Here is a 16,263-nt window from a genome sequence, read left to right as displayed (position 1 = left end):
TGCATAAATTAATATTTCCCCATTAACAAGTTCCCCCCTCCAAACGCGGCGCCCGCGTCCATGCGCCACATCCTAATGAGGTAATTATCATTTGCGCGTGTTCGGGGCTGGCGCCGGCTCCGTGGGTAAATGGCAGTTTATTAGCACGATGCCCAGCTCGGCTGCGGAGGGCTAAGGGATACTTCGGCTACTAGACTGACACTCAGGGGCCCTATGGGGCGGCGCCTCCGGGACCCCCCGCCCTTCCCGCGTCCCCCAAACCTGCAGGCCTCCAAAGTTGTGAATCACGCACGGAACTCTGCCTAGGTTTGGGTTTGGGTTCCCCCCCCTTTCCTTCCACCGGCAAAACCATCACGATTCCTCCCCCTCCCCCTCCCGTCTCTTCCCTCTTTCCCGATTCGCAAACCGCTCGCACTTTCCCGAGGGGAGCGCGGGCGCCAGTTGCCTCCTTTTAAAGTTTGAGGGGCGGTGGTGGCGGCGGCCGGCAGGCGCGGGGGAACACAGGGGCCGCTACCGGAGCTGCGCCGCCGCCCATGTCATTCCACTTCAAGTGACTTCATGTGATGTCAGCTGAATGTAAAAGACAGTGATCTCACGCGGAGGGGAAGATGTTTGCCATCAAAATGTGACAGAAGAGACACGCTGCATGGCTCGGAACGCATCTCCTTGGTGGTGGGGGAAAGAGGTAAATGCGAGGTGGCTCTCCCGGTCCTCTTTAACTTTGCCCCTTCACTGTCCAGTTCCTAGCACGCGTGGCGGAGGCCCCGGTCCAGGGAAGGGTTCAGGGGGGTTAATTTGGGGCTCTTTTCTCCCCCCCCCCTTTTCCTTTGTAAGCCCTCCCCCTTCTTCCCCCTTTCAAAGTCCCAGGGCAGGGGCTGGTGGGTTCCTTTGCGCGCAGGGTTAATGGGCGGTAATTTGGTACCCTTGGGTGCACTTTGTTCTGCCCCTGTTCATTTGAATGCAAATGGGTGACCCGGGCCCGACTAGGTGCTTATTAAATTGCAGTTTTCCCCCCTGCCTTTTCCGGAATGCAGACTTAGAGGAGAGAGGCTGCGCCCTGGCCCAGCTTGGCTCGGCTCGGCTCAGCGCGTCATGGCAAGCTCAGCTTCCCTGGAGACCATGGTGCCCCCGGCCTGCCCGCGCGCTGGAGCGTCGCCGGCCACTTCCAAGACGCTGGCCTTCTCCATCGAGCGCATCATGGCCAAGACGTCGGAGCCCCGTGCGCCCTTTGAGCCCCGGCCTGGAGCGCTAGAGGCGGACGGCAGCCAGAGCAAGAAACTGCTCAACCTCTGCTCGCCGCTGCCCTGTATGATCCCTCTCCAGCCCCTAGGCTACGAGGTGCCGTCAAAGACACTGCTCAGTTACTCGGAGCTCTGGAAAAGCAGCCTCCGGGCGGGCGGCGGTGGAGGAGGAGGAGGAGGCGGCGGCGGGGGGGCCCCGGTGTGCAGCGCCAGCGGCTTGTGTAAAACCAACTGTGGCGTGTGCTGCAAGGCCGAGCTGGGCCTGGCGCCGTCTGCGCTGCCCACGGGCAGGGTCATCAAGCCGCAGGTCATCAACCAGGCTGTGGGGCTGCCGGCCAGCGGCTCGCTCTACTACTTCAACTACCTGGACTCGACCGCGTACCCGCCGTCTGAGCTCCTCGGCGGCCACCTCTTCCCGTCCGGCCTCCTCAATGCGCAGGCCCCCGCCGCCCTGGCTGCGCACCCGAAGCTCTTTCTGCTGGAGAACGCCAAGCTGGCCGGCCTGGCTGCGGACAAGTTCCCCCATCCGGCTCCCTATCCCCATAAGGAGCGCTTGCCTGCGCCACTGGAGCAGGTGCTAAAGGAGAACTCGGCCCTGACCGCCGAGCGCGGCGGCGTCAAGGGCCACAGCAAGCTGCCAGGGGGCTCCGCTGATGGCAAGCCCAAAAACTTCACCTGCGAGGTGTGCGGCAAGGTGAGGCCCAGAGTCCGCGGGGGCGGGGAGGGGCAACCAGCAGCTGCTGCTTCCCAGGGGCAGCCTGGAACGCCCCTTTCTCAAGCTGAGGAACAGCCCAGTAGCTGCCTACTCAGATTGGGAACCTAGTTGGGACTCAGTTTCCTATTCTGTAAAGTGGGGATGCCCGTGTCAGCGGCCACACAGTATTGGTGTAAGCAGCAGGTTGGGAAACACTTTACAAACTGGAAGGGGCTCTGGTTTCTGCAGGGGGGTGTTGGTTGGGGGAAGTAGGCTGTGACCCATAGGGGCTGATTGTAGGCCCTCGGACCGACGCACCACAAGGTCCTCTCATGTCTTTCCATAGGTGTTTAATGCTCATTATAACCTCACCCGCCACATGCCGGTCCACACCGGAGCCAGACCGTTCGTGTGCAAAGTCTGTGGCAAGGGCTTTCGCCAGGCCAGCACACTCTGCAGACACAAAATTATCCACACCCAGGTACGTGGCCCCTGGTCGGGCCCAGCGGGTGCGAACCTTCCTTCCACCCCCGCTCCCAAGTCTTAGCGATGGCGTTGGGGATAGGATGGCCAAGGATTCCCCCTTACCCTCTGGGGTTGGGGGGGAATGTCCCTTCGAGGTGTTCCTGAGGTGGCCTCTCCTGGCCAGGGGCTCGGCCTTACTGTGCGCTCGCCCCTCTCCGCAGGAAAAGCCGCACAAATGCAACCAGTGCGGCAAAGCCTTCAACCGCAGCTCCACGCTCAACACGCATATCCGCATCCACGCAGGCTACAAGCCCTTCGTCTGCGAATTTTGCGGCAAAGGCTTTCACCAAAAAGGTAACGTGCCGGGCGAGGCCCTCTCCTCACCTCACCTTGGGAGTCGGCGGGTCGCGGCTCGTGGGAAGGCAAAGAGGGATCCGGAGAGAGGCAGCGCGAAAGCTGCAGACGCGGGTGCAGCTTTTCTTTGGAATCGGGTTGTGCCGGGTGTAGGTGGAAGCTCTTCCGGCGGGGTTAGCAGACCGCGCTGTATGCAGGCTGGGTGCACCAGGACACTCCGAATTTGGGAGGTAGGAAGGAAGGAAGGAAGGGGACAGAGGGAAAGGAAGTAGGAAAAGGAGAGGGTATTGTCCTATAGAAAAAGGTTCCCTTTGTAGCCGGGACTCCCCTTTCAAATGAAAAATTTCGAGACAAAATCCACCTCCTGGGAACAATTTAAGACTCGGGAGAAGCCTGTACGGTCCCCAGAGCCTCCCAGGCCTGGCGCCCAGCATGGGATTTCCAAGGCATTTTTGGATCTCCAGGTGCTAGTTGGGTGGCCGCGAGGGAATAACTTTAAAAATTTTATCGGGAAAAAAAAAAAAAAAAGGGACAAAGCCTGGGTTCGTGCGAATTTCTTACAGTGAGGCGTCAGCCCGGAGAAAGACCCGGGGAGTCTTGGGGGCTGCTCAGAAGTTTCCCGGACGGTGGAGCGCGGCAGGAGGGACGCTGCCCGAACCTCTCTACCCGGCAGGGCAGGCGAGCCGGGCAGCTCCGCGGGACTCAACCCTAGGTCCTGTCGAGAGAGCCCCTGGCTTGACGCATACGAAGTTTGACAACTTCTTCACTGGAAGAGGTCGCGCCCGACTAGCCAAGCTTTTTTTTTTTTCTTCTTTTTTTGCGCAGGCACCTGGGACACTCCCCCCACCACCACCACCATTGCATATCCCTACTTTTTTCTTTTTGGTCTCTTGTAGGAAACTACAAGAACCACAAGCTGACCCACAGCGGCGAGAAGCAGTATAAATGCACCATCTGCAACAAGGCCTTTCACCAAGTCTACAACCTGACCTTCCACATGCACACCCACAACGACAAGAAGCCTTTCACGTGCGCCACTTGCGGCAAAGGGTTTTGCAGAAACTTTGACTTAAAGAAACATGTGCGCAAACTCCACGACAGCGTGGGCCCCGCTGCCCCCTCCGCAAAGGACCTGACTAGGACAGTGCAGAGCTGAGAGCTACTGCCTTGCCCTCCCTTCCCGCCCCTACCACCCCAAAACAGATCACACGTATAAACTTATTTCTAAAATTAAAAGAAAAAAAAAACTATAGCAGAGAGGCTAAAATCTATTTATCGAAACCAGCATATTTTTGGAAAGCTAAACGTTTCCTCGATGACTGGCAGCAAACGCGTGGCTCCCACCTTTGTATATTCAGGAAACTTATTTAAATCCAGTGCGCTGAAACATATTTAATCCAGGCCTCGGCTTCTCTTCAGGCAGCCGGTTTTAACCCCAGCCTGTCACCGTGAGCGCCCCAGAAGAGCTCAGCGCCCCCATTCATCTTTATACAGCCATGTAAATCCTCCTGTACAAGCCAACACGGAATATATACATATATGACTCAATAAACAGAATCATTAGTGCGCGTTTTATTTCCCCCCTCCCCTCGCCGCGAGGTCAGCTCAGCAACCCCAAAGAACGAGAAGGAAATAGGCGTATATAGCGTTTTCCTTCCCAAGTGCACTTCATCTGGGGCGCTGGGGCCAGGGTGAGGCCAAACCAGTGTTCCTGCAGCGTTTGTGTGTTAAGGCTCCCTAGGAGCGAGGGCGAAAAGGCCTACAACGGCCCCCATCAGGGGCCAAGTTTTCATTTGGTTACTGTTCAGACGCTTGGGATTCTGGGTGTTGCCTTATTTGGGCGAGGAAATTCAAAGAAAAGGGTTAAAAGTGGGTGGAGGGGAGCAGCTTTCGAGTGCGTCCTTGAGCAAAGCAGCGCGCCGCGTGAGGGTAAGCAGCCGGGGCACTGCCCTGCCGGGAGGCTCTGAGCAAACACGTCTCCTACTCTGGGCGACCTAAGCAGGGTAACGAGCGCACCCAATCTCCCCTGGCGGCGAGAGCTGGAGGCCAAGGATCCCCAGCCCATCCAGAGAGAGCTTCGGGGCTCCCTGGCCTGCGCTGTTGGTCTGGGTCTGGCCTCCCGGTACCGTGAGCCCTGCCGCGGGAGGGCGCGCCCGGGCTCCCCGAGCTCGCCGCTGCCACCGCCTCCCGGGTCCTGATTACCGCTCAGTTAGCCCATTTCCTGAATAGCTATCTCCGCCGCCGAGCACGCTGGTGAAATGATCTCACGCTTGCTTTCTAAGTAATGACCCAAATTAAGAGAGAAAACAGAGACCCTTCAAACAGCATTACATTAATCATCTAATCATTCCCAGGAGGGGGCCGGCCGCCGCCGCCCCGTTTGATCCGAATCTGGATAATCAAGAGCTCGGATTACTGGCGCGTCGCGCCGGGCCTCCCCCCGAACCCCCCACACACACTTTTAATATCCGCGCGGCGATTCAGCCCACGTCTTCTGGAACATTGCTCCCCAGCGCCAGGAGGAAGTGCGGCGCGGGGCTCGGGAGTGCGCTTCCACGCCACCTCCCCACTGAGGGGGCGAGGGTGGCTGGGCGCTGACCCCACGCGAATTTACACTGCAGGTGCTGGCTATTTGGAGGGAAAGATGGTTAATGCAAAGGACAACCCACCAAGTAACTCTGAAAGTGACTTGAGTGCGGGTTAGCCCCACGCCTGGTATACAGTAGGCGCTCAGTGGTGAGCGTGCCAGGGCCTTCCACAAGCAAAAAGCTGCCATTTCCCGAGCGCTTGCTGTATGCCAGGCACTTGACACACGTTCTATCAAATGTTAACAGCAACCCGCAAGCTGGGGGTGATTATTCCCACTTTATGGACGAAGCAATAGAGGCAGAGACAAGCTAAACGACACGCCCAGGGTCACCAGGCTACGAGGAGCAGGGTTTCGAACTCCGGGCTTCTAGGAGACTAACGCTACCTTCAGTCCTGGTTGGCGAAGGAGCAATCTCTGGGTGGGGGCCCAGGGAAAGATGCCCGAGGGCAGGGTGGAAGCTCTGTCCTGGTCACTGCCTACGGTTCTGTCCCCGGCCCCCGCCCAATTCGCAGACCCATTGCGCAGGGAAGGAGAATTGTCGATTTTGTTTGCACAGAGGACGGCGACAGCTTCCTCAGGCTGTCGCGGGGGTATTTTTAGTACCTCCGATTCAGAAATAGGAACGCGTACATTAGAATTCCATTTCCTGAAAGGAGAGCGTCCTCGTTTTTTTGTATTCCTCCCCTCCTCCCCTCCTCCCCCCAAGTCTAGGAAGACGCAGCCAGGGGAGGGGAGAAGAGGAAGCGAGGGGGAATTTAAATGTTAGCTCGTTCTGGCTGCAGTTCGCTGAGGGGAGATTGGGACCCAGAGGAATATGCAGATTTAATTCCGAAATCTCGGTGGATGCCACAAACCCCAGGAAACCCCAGGATGGGCGAGGAGGACTTGGCGGCTAAGGATATAAAAATATCGCCTTGCTTCTCCCAGACATCTATCCCCAGGGAGACTGCAGGCCGGTTTGAGGAGTCAGCTCCTTCCCTTTTTCTCATACAGTGTTTTATTAGCTCCTGCCCCTGCCCGCCCCTCCACCCCCGCACATGTCTGGGAGATCCTGGGTGCCCTAGGACAGTCATCTCAACCAAAGTCCTTTCCTTCCTCTAGAGAGGATCCTTTGCAGATGTGTTTCTTGGAGACCAGACAATGGTCAGGGCAAGCCTACATTCTTCTTAAATAGCTCCAGAACTTTGGGCAACGGGCAGACACCATGAAATCTAGTGCAAAAGCATCCTCTTAAAGAAGTGAGGGTAACAATTGGACTGCAGGTGGAAATCATGGTCAAATTCTCTTTAAGATAAATAAAAGAGGGGACACCCCCACCCAGGGAAATAACTTTCTAACCATCAGGTAAGAGAACTTTCTTTAAGCAAGTCTGTTTTTACAGGAGAGAGACTCAAAGGGTCACCCATTTCATAAAACTGGAGAAATTTGTTTCTGGGTTGACAGTTCTGAAGAGGGGTAGGGATTGCTTATTTGCAAACTGGGCGGCAAATACAATGAAACTCTTGCTTAGAGTTGAAGTCATTTTTCTGGGACTGTTCATCCCTGCAGTGGAGTAACTGGCTCAGAGGCATACCTGAGCAGACTTTCTTGCACACTTCAACCTCCTTGGGGTTGCTTCCTGATATGCTGCTTGTTATTTAACCTTCATGCCAGCTTCTGCCTATCGCTCTCACCTGAGAAGGTGTTAGTTTACATCTGGGGGTAATTGTGGATAAACAGAGTTCTGCATCTACTAGGCTTAGCTCTGCTTTCCACAGGTTTGAAGAAGTCTGCCTCCTTCAGGTGTGGGACCGAGGAAAGGATTCCTTCACCTGAAAAGTGGTGGGAGGAGAAATGGAAACTTCTGCCTGCATTACTTACTAAACACCTTTCACAGCCAGCACATGTTCTGAAGCCAACACTAAACCCTTTCAATAACCATCATAGCTGGGATACTTCTTAGTTATTCACCATGCATCGGAATTGATGGGTGAAAGGCTCTGTTTTCTGATATTTTTCCCCTCCTAATATTAAACTGTTTGCATGGCTTGTAGTTTACAATATTAATAAATGACTTAAACAAGGTAGTCATCAGCTGCATATTAATATTCTAACCTTGATTAAATTGAAGAGGCCGCCCTTAAAAAATATTTTTAAAAAATCAAATTGCGGGGGAGGGGAATCCTGTCACAGACACAAAAAAGACTCCAATTATTTTTTCCCCTACAAGATGTTTGTTCTGTCCATGACTGCTCACACTTCAGCAATCTTGCCAGCAAGACTCAAAAAAAAAAAAAAAAAAAAAAACCTTCTTCCAAAGCCACAGCCTTGTACATAACAGATTGTACAGTCCTATTGCCTTAGGCGGGTTAGAGGTTCCTCTCTGCAAAGAGCGACACAGAAAAGTTGCCAGCATCCAGACACATTTTGGGGGGCACTGTGCTCGTTCTTGCCTTGGCCAAAGAAGTGTGTCTACATGGTCCCCATTTTGCTGTTTGACTCACAAGAGGGTAGAGGACTGCCTAAGCCGGGCCCAAGAGTTACAGCAATAAGGCGTCCAGGTGTGCTGGTGGTGAATGGGCTGGGGGAGGGAAGGGGGGGTGATAGGAGGGAGAGTGGGGGGGAGCTGCCAAAGAGAGGACAGGAGTCTTGAGAAAACGCTGGGAAATAAACAACCTCAAGGCAGCTGCGTTGCCCTTTTCCCTGCACTTCCCTCTCAAACGTCTGAGCAACCAGTTTGCTCCTAGAAACATGTTAATTGCCAACGGAGCTCATTAAGGCATGCACATGCAAAACACAGCAAGAAAGATTAAGTGGACAAAAGCGCAATAATGAACTGTCAACAATCGGGCCCATCTACGCGACCAGGATCACTCAAGAATGAGGCATTTAGAGGCAACAAAGGATTGTCTGGGACAGGAAGAAAAGACGACCTAGACTTTTGTTTAGTCAACACAATTGATTACAAATGAGAGATTAACAGGATAGCTTCAGATTTTTTTAAAAAGAGGCAGAAAAGAAAAGTCCAATTAAGTCCACCGAATGTTAACTACATTGCGTTCCATGCCTAGCCCCAAAGAAATTCTCATTAAACCATCCCTGGCGATCCCTTTTGGAAAGTAATTTGTCTCCCTGATGGAGCAGAGAAAGAGAATCGTGTAAAAGAAAGCGTTAGTTCTTGGCACAATGAGCTTAGGAGACACACTAGAAAGAGCCAAAGGGGGAGTTAATGAGCATCTGACAAACTGCTTGGATTCAGGCCTAGAGAACAGCGATGAAAAGATGAAATTGGCCAACAACTATTCTTTATATCAAACATAAAAAGGCCAATCTGAAATGGGGCTGCTCAAAACTGGTTGAAAGTACATAGCCCAAGAAAAGGGAGCCATGGCCAGGCCCCTTGGTGGACAGTGGACAGTGTGAAGAACTCAACAGGCCACGAGTTAGGAAATAAGCAGAAAAGTGGCCTCTCCATGGCAGAACAAACTCCAGCCACTGGGCCCAGGCCTTTGGACGTGCTGATTTGAAGCTCTTGGTGCCCCCACCTCCCACCCTCTGGATGTTTCTTTCATAGGTGAAAAATGTGTCAGGCTAGCATTTGAGGGTTCCCCCAAAGTTCTGATAATTTGGTACTTAGCCCCTGACATTCACCAAGCCACTCCCTTCTCTTCTAGACACACAGACCCCCTGGGGGCACCATATGTTACCAGCTCACATTCAGTTTTTCTATTCTCCTTTGTCCTAGTGACCATTCAAAACCCTCACCCTCAGGTGACTGCCTTCCTAATTCTGCATGGAGCAGAAGTTGGCAAGGAAATGAAGACATTGATTACACCATGGCTTTGTGGAACAAGTCCTGAAATATTCAAATTATTTCTCATAGCTGTTCAGCTGGCTTTACGAAACCACCTCATTTTAATGTTTCCTTTTTTGAACAAAGTAGGTCAATGGTATATGTCTATATGAAACACATATTATATCTTAATTAAACCTAAACGTCTAGGCATCCCAACAGCAGAAGTGTTTGGAGGTTCTTTTACACTCAGTGTTCAACAGAGCCAGGTAAACAGAATCTAGAGGTGTGATAGAGTTTTCAGCTTAGTCCACCAGTTAAACAACCCAGAACAAATTTCCTGGTTTCTTAATGCCTTATTGATTCCATCTTTGAGGTGGATGGGTGCCATCCCAGATACTAGAGTGCAGCATTTAAATCTTGATTCTAGGTTTTGTATTCTTACTCTCAAATCCTTGGTAACAGCTATCACATTTCTGAGGGCTTGGCTTGCACTTCAGGCTTTGCTCATGCATCATGGAAAAAATATATTGGTGTCTAGAAGTAAGGAAGGGGGAAGAAGAAGTATACCAATTCAAAATAAAAACAGTCATCTAAGATTAGAGACTAGTTCTGGTTTTCAAAGCACAGAGTGTTATAGAATCTAGAAAGGTGTGTTTCAGGAAAAGGAGGCAAAAATGAGATTTTTCCATTACAGAGAGGCCAGAGTCTGATAAGATTAGTTTTTTACCAAGGCATCCGGTCAAAGCCATATGACCTGACAGAACTGTCATTGTTACTCTCCTTTCTTCAGTGGTTTTTGGTCCAAGGTCGTATTTGGAGTTTCTTTTCCTCAACGAGTTTCAATGTCCTCCCTTTGCCCCCAAAGTGGCTAGTGGTGAATTGCCCAGAGAAGAATGACATGTTGTCTATGAAGAGAGAATAGTTGGAAGCCTGGAATCTGGTATCAGAGCAGCTGAGTTCAAATCCCGTCTCAGACACTTACTGGAAAACAATTATTTCTGTTTCTTTACCTATCTCACAGGGTTGTTGTGAGGATTAGATGAGTTAATGCATATAATTAGAACTTTAAAACAATACCCAGTACACATTAATATATACTAAACATTACAGAAGCTAGCTATGATTATTAGAAAACCTAAAGTAGGAAAACTTGAATACAATACTTTATAAGGAAACTACTGGTGTTCTCTCATTGACTCTTCATTACATACTTATTGTAGCTTTCTTAGCCCTGTTTGTTTGTTTGTTTGTTTCTGAGACAGGGTCTTGCTCTGTCTCCTGGGTTAGAATGCAGTGGCTTCATCATAGCTCACTACAACCTCAAACTCCTGGGCTAAAGCAATCCTCCTGAGTAGCTGGAACTAGAGGTGAGCACCACAATGTCCAGATAATTTTTCTACTTTTTTGTAGAGATGCAGTCTATGTTGCTCAGTCTGGTCTCAAACTCCTGGCCTCAAGTGATCCTCCCGCCTTGGCCTCCCAGAGCACTAAGATTATAGGTGTGAGACACGGGGACTGTCCAGCCCCATTTTAAAGGGGAGCAGACTTCATTGCTGAGAGGGTATGACTCCCTTTAGTTCACATAACTGGAACATGATGGAGGTAAGGCTTACTTTACACTCAGATGACTGTCTATGGTGCCACGGTTCTAGCAGGAATGTGCATAAGAATCACATAAAGATTTACCTAAAACTGCAGGTTTCTGGACCCCATTTATGGAGATGCAAAATCAACAGATCCGGTCTGTGGCCCAGGAACTTGCATTTTGATCTAATGCAGATGGTTCTCCAGACTTTGCTTTGTTTTATTTATTTATTTATTTTTGAGACAAAGTCTCACTTTGTTGCCCAACCTAGAGTTGAGTGCCGTGGTGTCAGCCTAGCTCACAGAATCCTCAAACTCCTGGGCTCAAGCAGTCCTTCTGCCTCAGCCTCCCGAGTAGCTGGGACTACAGGCATGCACCACCATGCCTGGCTAATTTTTCTATATATATTTTTAGTTGTCCATACAATTTCTATTTTTAGTAGAGAGGGGGTCTTGCTCTTGCTCACGGCTGGTCTCGAACTCCTGAACTCAAACGGTCCACCCGCCTCGGCCTCCCAGAGTGCCAGGATTACAGGCGTGAGCCACCGCGACCCGCCCAGACTATGCTTTGAAAAACACTGATTCAGTGCCTGTGTTCCTTCCACCTCACCATGACGCTGCCTTTGAAAGATGAAATAATATCAGCTATTCTTAAATTAATACATTTGATCATTTATTCAAAAAATATGTTTTGAACACCTTTTATAGGTCCAGGCTCCCCACCGGGTGCTGGATTTACAAAGAAGAGGAGGACATACCCTCTGCCCAAAAGGAGTTTATGGGTTAGTGAGGGAGAAAAACACATACTACAAAAATTCCCGAACGGTGCTTCGTTGAGAAGATGAGATTGGGCATTCAGTGTAGTCTGGGTTGGTGTGTGTGCTGGATAGACATCCGTTATTTTTGCCTACTAATTGATCCTCATTCTCCCGTCTGGTAATAACACCCAACATTCCCTCTGAAGAAGTCACCGCGCCCCGATTCTCAGTCCACACGGTTAAGGTGGAAGCTGGCCCAGCCCCCATGGTGGGCATGTGACCCAGGCCTGGCCAATCAGAGTGCAGCATCTCCCTGGCCACAGTGAATGGCTCAGGCCTGGGCACCTGACCCGAATGGGGCCAATCAGAGTCCTACCCAGGACTTTTGCCCGGATGAAGGCTTTCTTACGGGTTTATAAGTAGGTTGGGTGTTAGTCCGGGGATTTCGTGTGGGCGTGTTTGCTGTGATGTGAAGAAAGAACTTCTGGTACTGAGAATATTAGAGATGAAGAGTGAGAGGGCCTGAGACCTGCCCCGTGACCTCATTGGACTCTGGCGTGACAAAAGCTGAATGTACACATGGATTTCACAGGTATTTGCTCTGATAGCGTCTCTCTGCTCTAACCCTAAGGCTCCTGATGGATACTGGGAAAGAGAAAGGGAAGTCCACGGTTCCGTTCTAGGGGAGGCGATGTCTTGAGACTTCAAAGAGCAGCAAGTGTTGGCTATGGAGGAAAGAAGGGAAAGATATCTCAGGCAGCCTAAGTGAAAGCACAGAGGCAAACGAAAGATGGCAAGTGGATGGCAACCAGATGCAGTTTGATATGGCTGGGTTTAATATCAATAGATCAGACTCTGAAACTTAGTTCTGCTTCTGAGCGGCTATGGGACTCCGGGCTAGAGGCTTGCCTTCAAGTCTCGGGTTCCTCCTCTGCAAAACGAGGGCAGTAACATCGGCTGCACAGGGCTATTAATGATGGTTCAATGCGATGGGACTAGCTGAACTCCTGATCCATTGCAGGCATTCAGATAAGTGATTGCGATTATAAACACCTGAAGGTGAGGCACCTTAGGAGGGAAGTGAATCGAGTGGACTTTGGGATGGGAGAACAGCTGCTGAAGCCTGCCTGTTTCTGAGTGAAGCAGTAGGATGTAGGGCTTTGGAGTCATGTAGACCGGCTGATTTCAATACTCACCAGTTGCGTGACCACAGGTGATTTCTCTTGACATTCTGAGACCCAGCTGCCTCATCTTTAAAATCTTTAATATTAACAGGGTTGTTAGAAAGATTTAAATGAGATAGAATGTGTAAAGTACCTGGCACACAGGTGTTCAACAAATTATAGCTATTTACTGTTAACTGCATTACTACTGCTTATGTTATTACCACTCTAATCTTGGGATACTTGTGTGGCAGAGCAAGTAGGACTACAGCATTCTTCAGCCAATAAAGTGCTATAAGCACTTCAAAGGCAAGGACTGTATCTGCTTTGTTCCCAATGCTTGGCATGTATCTGGTACAGGAACAGTGAGAATTGGATATCAGCTTCCACTCCTTCCCATGGGTGGTTAGGTTACCCAGCCCAGTCTTCAGGGCAGCCGTGTTGCACTCCATCCTGTAGCAATTCAGTCATAAAACATTTATTGAAGGCCTGCTATGTGCCAGGCATTGTGTGGTAGGGATGCGACTGTGAACAAGACAGCCTTTGACCATGTGGGTCTTACATCCTAATGGTGGGATACATGTGATAAACAGACCAAGAAATATGAAATGATTTCAGATAATGGAAAGCACTAGAAAGGAAATAAAAGAGGGTGGATAAGATATGTCTGGGAGAAGGCTAATTGAAATAGGTGGTCAGTACCACTCTTGGCATAAAGTCCCTGATGCACCCAGAAACTAAGAGAAGCATAAACACAACTCCACTTCCCCCCTTGAATTAATCCACTTGGATTTAATTAAAAAGCCTCCTTTCCCCCACAGCTCCAAATTATCCATTGGTTGGTCCAGCTCAAATTGCTTGACACTCAGAAAAAGAGTTTTCCAAAGTATGCCACAGAAAACAAAGAGTACCCCCAGGCAGTGGGTGGTGTAGGCCATTGACCCACATACCATTTTTCCACTGAATGGAATGGTAATTGATCAAAGTAAAAAAATTTATAGAAAGAGATACTGCTGCCATGTTTTTAAACCGTGCATTTCCCAGCCAAGTCTCCAGATGGAATCACCGAAGCAACACATCCTTGACTTAAATGTGACTGTTTAACAGTTATATTGGGTAGGCCATATTTTTCCACAAGGAGGTGGTTGCTTGTCTTAGGAACTTGAGACTCTTAACAGACTTTTGGGTGAGAGCTTTCCAGGATACCAGTCTTTCTCTCACACTTCCTGAAGTCACAGAAGTCAGAGACCTAGCTGTAGTGTCAGGAGAAGGGAATGACAGAGTGAACTGTTACACAAGCTCATAGAATGATGAGGTTTGTATGATGTCTTAATGCCAGTGACTGCCGCTAATGAACAATTCGTAAATACAAGGATGGTTCAGTTGTTTGTTTTGGCCTGCCCAGCCTCCACCTTCCCCCTTCTGGTTATCAGCATTCTGATTTTGTGTTAGGGGAGCTGCCCTTTCTGCACTGAGCACAGACCATTGCTATTGTGAGGCAAGGCAAGGCCCTACCATGCCACATCCACTGGCCAAGGAACAGACCTGAGACCCAAGCTGGGTCATATAGATGCTTTCTCTGGGATTTGACCCTTGAGGAGAGGGATAAGACTGCACATAACTGGTGCTCATTCATTCCTAGGAGACTGGATCCTCATGTTAATTTAACACATCCTGAATTTCTCTAATTTCTGAACTTCCAAATCTGGCATTACAATCTTCCCTTTCTTCTGTTAGCACCCCCATAACACTTAAGTGAATTCTTTTCCCCCATAAATTGGCCAGGGTTATTTGCTGTGGCTTGCAACCAAAGATGTGGACTAATACAATAATTTTCCCACCCATAACCAACCTTCTCTTTGCCGTCCTAGAAACAGGACATCTGAAATTCAAGATTATATTTTCCTTCCCAGCATTGTTACTATCTACTTGAAACCCTTCCCACAGTTCTGAAAATCTTTCAGGTGGCATGGCCTACACATTCCATGCTCTGCTGTGTTTCCTGAAGAAAATTTTGGAGGAAGAAAACCCTATCCACATCCTACTTCTATATTTAGAATAAAAATGTATTCAGGGTAAGGTGGGGCTGAGCCTGGTTCTAGCAGCTCAGGGATGAGAAAGGTTAAAATAATGGGATTTAAGGTTGTTTTGCTTAGAAAGAGCTCTTAGGACATAATCTGGTGGGGTTTTTCCCCCCAGCACTCCCATGATGTAGAAACAAGTCGTTAAATGTAGTCTACTAAAAAAGAGGACATCTTAACAGAGACTTCAGATAGTTGCCTGAGGCCAAGCAGTGAGATGGGAGAAAGACTAGCTTCTAGGGTCTGAGCCTAGAAGTCTGTGCTTTGTTTACTGAAGAACACAAATCCTAAGACTTGGTACACATTTGGGGCAAGAAGATTTATCCTTTGTTCCTTTCTAAAAATGAGTAAATATAATTTCACCCAGAATCCTATATATTCAATAAGATTGCCAGTATAAATAGAAAATCAAGGAGAAAACTATGCTAGCTACCAGGATTACTGAGAGAGAGGACTGGCTTTGACATTAAATCTACCAGTAGCTAAGACAAAAAGGAAAAGACAGTGGGTTATAGTGTACTGTTATCTGTCAAGAGGCAGCAGAAAACAAACAGAACAGATTCCTTGATCAGATTTTCTTTCAAAGTTACCTCTTCAAACTTGAATATTGCGATGTGCTCATGACCCCTTATATGGGCTCATAAACCTTAGCCTATGAGATCAAGTTCTGATACATTAACACCAGTTGGGTTGTATAATAGCAGCGAGAAGGTGCCAGCCAACTTCAGTCATGGCACAAAGTTCATGGAAAAAAATGCAGGAAGCCAAAGCTCTCTGATTATTGTGGCTGATTCATGAAAAAATGCATGACTTTTAGTAAAATTGTCCTCTTGGCCAGAATTTTCTCTCATGTAAATTTCTCATACCTTAAACATCTATGATAAAATTTGCAGGGTTTCTCTGGGGATGAGGGAAGAGCAGAGTTGGATGTTCTGAGTGAGCCAGAGTAAACATGGGATTTAAGCTGTAGGTCTAGGATTAATTTGAAGAAGATGTACAAGGTCTCCACGGTTTTCTCTCAAATCTATATAATTGACATAAGACCACTGACTATCTACTGCAAAAGAATATTGTGTTGGAAAAAGAATGTACTGATGTTTGCAATTGCATCCCTCGAGGGGTGCTTTGTACAACTTACAAGTGGCTGCTCTAAGCTTAAAGTACTCATCACATCACTTCTGGTTAGATCATGGGAAATCAATAGCTTTGGAAGTCAGTGTTATACATTCCATCCTCTGGGAAAATAAACGTCGCAGTGTCTGCTAGAGAGAAGAGATGTGGGAGTTGTCAATTTCTCCATGAGTTCTTTAATGGTGGCTGATTTCCTCCTTGGTTTGCGTTTCCCTCCTCCAGTGTTTCGTACATGCTATTCCCTTTACCCAGCCCGAGTGAGCGTCGTCCTCCCTCCTCTACCTCACTCTTCCTGAGGCTGGCTCCTTCTCATCCTTGGAGTGTAGCCTACCTCAGAAGAGCCTTTCCTGAAAAGAAAGGAGTTAAATAATACTGTGTAGTAACACTTGAAATAAGTTTGTCTTACAAAGGGGCTTACGGATAGAAA

General features: G+C 49.2%; 1 protein-coding gene across 1 annotated transcript; it reads left to right on the top strand.

Moving 5' to 3' along the window:
- The first annotated feature begins 413 nt into the window (after positions 1–413).
- On the top strand, positions 414–4,311 carry FEZF2 (FEZ family zinc finger 2). The gene is made up of 5 exons (XM_069473761.1): positions 414–685; positions 1,035–1,935; positions 2,282–2,416; positions 2,622–2,754; positions 3,651–4,311. The coding sequence occupies exons 2-5, from the start codon at positions 1,093–1,095 to the stop codon at positions 3,908–3,910; spliced, it is 1,371 nt and encodes a 456-aa protein (XP_069329862.1). The 5' UTR covers positions 414–685; positions 1,035–1,092; the 3' UTR covers positions 3,911–4,311.
- The last annotated feature ends 11,952 nt before the right edge of the window (positions 4,312–16,263 follow it).

This window comes from Eulemur rufifrons, chromosome 7, assembly GCF_041146395.1.
Source record: "Eulemur rufifrons isolate Redbay chromosome 7, OSU_ERuf_1, whole genome shotgun sequence".
Lineage (NCBI taxonomy): Eukaryota > Metazoa > Chordata > Mammalia > Primates > Lemuridae > Eulemur > Eulemur rufifrons.
Note: the sequence above shows the minus strand (reverse complement) of the source record. Positions and strands in the feature narration are given on the sequence as shown.

Bases quoted from the DNA above. Each gene is read 5' to 3' on its own strand.
- FEZF2 (XM_069473761.1), top strand. From the start codon at position 1,093: ATGGCAAGCTCAGCTTCCCTGGAGACCATGGTGCCCCCGGCCTGCCCG. The intron at 1,936-2,281 runs GTGAGGCCCAGA...GTCTTTCCATAG, and splicing joins CCTGCGAGGTGTGCGGCAAG to GTGTTTAATGCTCATTATAA. The intron at 2,417-2,621 runs GTACGTGGCCCC...CCCTCTCCGCAG, and splicing joins ACAAAATTATCCACACCCAG to GAAAAGCCGCACAAATGCAA.